Source organism: Pteropus vampyrus, unplaced genomic scaffold, assembly GCF_000151845.1.
Source record: "Pteropus vampyrus isolate Shadow unplaced genomic scaffold, Pvam_2.0 Scaffold245, whole genome shotgun sequence".
Lineage (NCBI taxonomy): Eukaryota > Metazoa > Chordata > Mammalia > Chiroptera > Pteropodidae > Pteropus > Pteropus vampyrus.
This window is the reverse complement of record NW_011889026.1, coordinates 853,981-859,094: the sequence shown is the minus strand read 5'-3', so window position 1 is coordinate 859,094 and position 5,114 is coordinate 853,981. Positions and strand designations below refer to the sequence as shown.

At 63.4% G+C, this 5,114-nt stretch overlaps 1 protein-coding gene across 9 annotated transcripts in view; it reads right to left on the bottom strand.

Moving 5' to 3' along the window:
- Nucleotides 1-5,114, bottom strand: part of ARNT2 (aryl hydrocarbon receptor nuclear translocator 2) — a 74,759-nt gene that overhangs the window by 62,323 nt on the left and 7,322 nt on the right. For 8 of the 9 annotated variants that reach the window (XM_023520069.1, XM_023520071.1, XM_023520074.1 and 5 more), the window contains 2 exons: nucleotides 2,056-2,128; nucleotides 1,265-1,388 (listed from right to left, as the gene is read on the bottom strand). In XM_023520069.1, coding sequence (XP_023375837.1) covers nucleotides 1,265-1,388; nucleotides 2,056-2,128 — 197 coding nt within the window. Of the gene's footprint in view, nucleotides 1-1,264; nucleotides 1,389-2,055; nucleotides 2,129-4,977; nucleotides 5,109-5,114 lie in introns of all 9 variants that reach the window. The other variant, XM_023520070.1, reaches the window with a different exon arrangement.

Here is a 5,114-nt window from a genome sequence, read left to right as displayed (position 1 = left end):
CTTCAAGCGGATCGCCCAGAAATGCTGGGGGAACCTGGTCGGCCACTTCGGCCTCGTCTGAGAAGGGAAAGCTCCGAGACGTGCCATGGCTTCTTTCTCTTGCGGGATGAAGCTACGTGACTCCACACAAGCCGAGGTCGTAGCGACGCCAGTGGGCAGCACATCTGGAAGGCCGGGACCTCACGACAGGAGCTTCTGTCGGCAGCTGGACACCGACTGCCCTCTGTGGGCGGCAGCCCCGGCGCCCTCCTCCAGGTCTTAGATTCAGCCCGCAGCCAAGCGGGGATGGCTGTGGTCTCCCACCGCACACGGTGGCATCACGGCTCTGAGGCCTGCTCTCCTCCCGCTGCCCGAGGCCTCGCTGCCCGCCCTCCGCCCACGCTGGCCCCAGCGTGGCGATGAGGCTGGCAGGACGCCCCTGCGGTTCCCTTCCTCCAGCTTCCACGCTCCCCACGGGCGAGGCGGCTGTTTCTGCCAGCCCCCGACCGCGTGAAGACGGCACCTCTCGTCTGAGCTTTGGAACCGATGAGGACGCGTCGCTCTAGGGGTGACCGGGGAGGGAGCGGGAGGCAGCGACGCCCGTGGGCTCCAGGGGCGCCTCCACTGAGGACTGCGCTGTGGAGACAGGGCTGCCCACCACACGGGGGTCAGGGCGAGCTGTGGAGCGGCCGCCGACGGAACGCGACACCGGCGGTAACTGGAGTTAGCGCACCGATCTGGAAATGTGTTTACAACCAACGGTCACGCGCGAAAAGCAAGCCGCCCAGCCGTGCGAGCTCGGTTTTGCGTGTGAAAAGCACTTGTGTTTAGAAAGAGACAGATGGGACGTACTTTTTAAAAGTGATTATATCCGGGTGGTGGCAGCGCAGATGATTCAAAGTTTTCGTTTTTAATGCACGTTTTCATTTTAAAATGTAGTCCTCTCTGCGTCGGAGATTACATTGAGATTGTTTTTATGGGAACGTGCTTTCGGCCTAATAAAACTGAACTGCTCCATGGGTGAACACAGCTCATTTATTCCAAAGCCTCCAACTTGAAGGTGCGATGTCAGAGGCCCTGGGGTCTGGGAGGGGCCACGCCCAGGGCAGGCAGGACGCTCAGCCTCCGGGTCTGGTGCTCTCTGATGTCCTGAAGCAGTCTCTGAAGACTCCGCCTCCATGGCCCTGTCCCCACGGGTGGCTGTCTCTAGATGGCCTGACAGCAACTACGTACCCCTCACGCTCACCCCATGCTCACCCTCAGCGCCGTGCGCCCAGACACTCACATGCACTGATGCCTGCAAACATCTCAGCAAACCGGGGGTCCCTCTCCTGCGAAAAGATCGCATCTGCCTTCTCCACAGACTTCCCAGACTCGTGCACACCAGCTGGCAGGTTGGGGACAGGAACCTGTTTGCACATCGAAACACAACAGCACCACATGTGTGAGGCACAGAGCATACGCCTGCAGCAGCCACCCGGTCCCTGTCATCGAAGCCCTCCCTCGGGAACTGCCGGGGTTCCAGGCTGAATGGGTGTGGGGGGTGGCAAGCTTTTCTATATACGAAGGCCAAGAAGAGACCGGTGGGGCGTCAACTGTAGGTCACAGAAAGAACAACAAGGTCAAAGAGAAATAAAAATAATCCATTTACTCTAAATAGCAGAAAAGGTGGACGTGAAGTTTAACTAAGGAGACCGCACGCCAACATACAGCGGTTTCTCTACGCAGCCAGGAGCAGAGGGAAGAGACGGGGGGGAGGGGGGAGGAGGAGGTAGAGGGTACAGGTGACATGGGGAGAGACAAGGCCAGGTAGGAAGGAGGGACCCGGACAGGACGCAGGAGAAACAGCTGGGCGGCTGACTGAGCTCGGACTGCGTCTGCTGGCGTCTGAGCTGGCCAGTGCCGGGGCGCACACATGGCCGTGTGACATTCTCGAAGCCGCCTGGCCACGGCGTGTACACAGGTCTGCACCTGTGGGCGGATGCGGGCTGCGGGGCTCAAGCTAAGGGCTGGACGGAGGCACAGACTGCCGCGTGGGGGACCCTCCACCCGGGACGGCGTGCGGCAGAAAGTCACCTGTGACAAGTCGTATGACGACAGCCCATCTCTCTGGTGAACCTCCAGCTCTGCCTGCTGCTGTTGGAGCTGCCTGCAGAACAAGCCACAGTCACAGGATCGAAGGTGATGGGCACGAGGCTGCGCCCGACCTGCCCTGGGCCCCGAGGCACCATGGGCTGCACCTGACAGGTCTTTAAACCGTTCTCAATTTTAATTTATTTTTTTTTTCATGCTCCAAATCAAGATTCTAAACCCCGTATTAGAATGCCAATGCATGGGAAATAAGATTTGACTTATGACTTCGTTTTATACAGGGTAGAAAGACATTAAAAGAGCAAAAAAATTAAGACTGAGTTCAGTAAGGCAGCTGGGTTTAATGCTGAGCAAACGTTCAACCCAAGCCGGCAGATTTACGTGGCTTCGCCCCACGTTAAAACGAGGAGCTTCTAATTTGCAGGAAGGCATGGTGGGGGCCAGAGGCATCAGGACGGAGCCTGCTCGCCCACCTACGGGAGACAAAGCTCCGTCCCGTAGAAAACGAGTCTCAGGCTTGGCTGCAAACCCCAGACACTGCGCTCACCCCATCCGACACCAGCACGTCCGCCCACAGCCCCATTTCCGTCCAGAGCTGAGCGCACGTGCAAGAAGTGCTGACCAGTGGCCGCCCGCCCTGGGAAGAGGCCTAAGAAGCTTTCTCGGACATTTCACAGCCAGAGAACTAAAATAAACCTCGCTGCGCTTGCAAATTCTACGGAGGGAAAAGCCGCGAGGGAACCAGCCTCTCGCCGCAGCCACGTGCCGCCCCCCATGAGCCGGAGGCCGAGCGCTGACGATGACAAACCAGACGCGTCCGGCCCGGCTTCCTGTCCCTCCCGTCCGGGTGGCCTCCCGCATCAGGGAGGTCAGGATGCTGGGTGGACACCGTCCATTACGCGGACACTCCCTGGACAGAGGCCTTACTCAGCCTGGGAGGTGGGCACGCAGCTGCGAGCGGGCACTCAGCACCAGTGCGATGGCACCGGGGTGGCCAGGATCCGGCTCGCAGCCGTCAGGGGCTCGGGAAGCTCAGTGACCGGGGCGAGGCTGGTGACACCCGCCCCGACTGAGCCCCGTCCGCGTGCCCACTGCAGAGGAGTCAGGACGCAGGGGTTTGGAGCTGCTTTGCCCGGGGACCAGAGACAGTGTGTCTGTTACAGGGGGAGGACCGGGGCCACATGGGGTGGCTCGACAGGCGCCGGACAGAAGGCCAGGAGCAGGACAAGCACTCACCCAAGTCCCGGCAAAAGCCTCACGGGGCCCGGACGGGAGGAGGGCCCCAGGTCCCACAAGGCCGCCTGCTGCAGGTACATGGGGTGGGACCAGGACGAGTCCAGGCTGGGGCTGGGTGACCGGGGGTTTCGGCCCCTCCCATGGCCCTCAGCTCTGCTTTTCTACCCCCTCTGCCCAGCACCCTGCCAGCTGCCGCCCAGGACTGGCCACCGCTGGATGCGCGGGGGTGCTCCACAGACTGACAGGCGCCGGCATGACTGGGCTGTGGGGTTGTATGGACACGCACGCGGCAGCCGAGGTCACGGAGGCCCGGGAAGAGGGCCCGGCCCCGGCAAGCAGAGGGAGGTCCAGGCCACCCCCTCCGGGGCAGCATGGTGCCCGTGTGGGGCCAACGTCAGCACGCCACGATGCCCGTCAGGCCGGGCCGCCACCCACCACCACGAGAGCGACGTGCGCACGTGGCTGCACGTGAAGCTGGGGCCCGTCTTCGGGGGTCACCCCATCTTCCCGCACTAGGCTAACAGGGCAGCATGGAAGAAAAAAGGCCTTGTCCTCGCAGCTTCCCACAAACGCTGACCACTGCCACTGCTCTGCGGAAGGGCCCGTGCGGTGGCCGCGACTGGGTGCCAGCTCTCCCCAAGCACAGAGCGTCGGTGGCCCTCTGCCGACCGGCTGCTGGCTACAGGGGTTAGCCAGACTCAAAGGGCCGGCGGCTGGCGTCCACGGCCGTCACTGCCCTCTGCTGACCGCAGCGAAAACCTCCCTTTAGTCCAGGAGTGGCTTCAGCGACAGGAGGTCTGGGACGGGGCTTCTGCCTCGTCCACGGACAGCAGGCACCGCAGTCACGCGGAGACAGTGGGATTAGGAGCACAGGTGTTGGGGAGGCGGCGAGGCAGACGGGTGGACGGAAGGTGGGGGGCCAGGATCCGCTTAGAGCGCTGGCTTCCTGGCGGAGAACTCCAGGACGGAGCCCAGGGCTCTGAGCGAGAAGAGCTTGCCCGGCTCCCACGGGGCAGCGGACACAGGAGGCATGAGCCCGGGGACACTCGGCTCCGAGGCTACGCAGACCCCGGCTGGCACTGTCCCCCTCACTGCTGCCTTTTCCCCTATGGCCGCCACTCGGCACCTGGCTCCAGCAAGCAAGGAGCACCCCCGAGGCCCTGTGGGGAGCGGCTTCGTCACTGCTGGGGGCCACAGTGCAGGCGGACAGGAGCGGGCAGAGACGGGCAGTCTCACGAACGAGCGGGAGAAGGTTCGCATGGGTCCCCAGCTCACCGGCTCCTCGGGAGGCCACAGAGCTGCCCAGGCGTGTGCTGACGCTGTGGGGCGCGGCCGTGTGCAGCCTCAGACCCGGAGGAGCGCCTGGACGAGCGCGCGGCACAGAGATCGCGTGTCCCTGCACGCCCAGCCCCCGCCCCAGGCCCTGGGGCTGCTCGTTCCGGCTCCGCAGGACGGGGACCTGGTGCCAGCAGCTGCCTCAGCCGGGAGCCACCAGGAGCCCAGCTCTGCTCTGCGGCCTCCACGCTCTGGGCACCAGGGCCTCTGAAACCAACCGTGCTGAGCGGTCACCACGAGGCCACGAGGAGGGGGCCCCGCCCCGCCCCCCGCCTGCCTCAGGCCCTGCAGACTCCCCAGCGGCGGGGAGCAGGGGTCCCCAGGGCACGCACGTACTTGACGTTGGTGTTGGTGCAGATGACGTACTCGATCTCGTCTGAGTAGGGGTTCTGGAAGGTGAAGCTGCTGGTGCGGATCAGCAGCCACTCCCGGCTCTTCGTGCGGAATCGGTACATGACCGACAGCACCTGGCC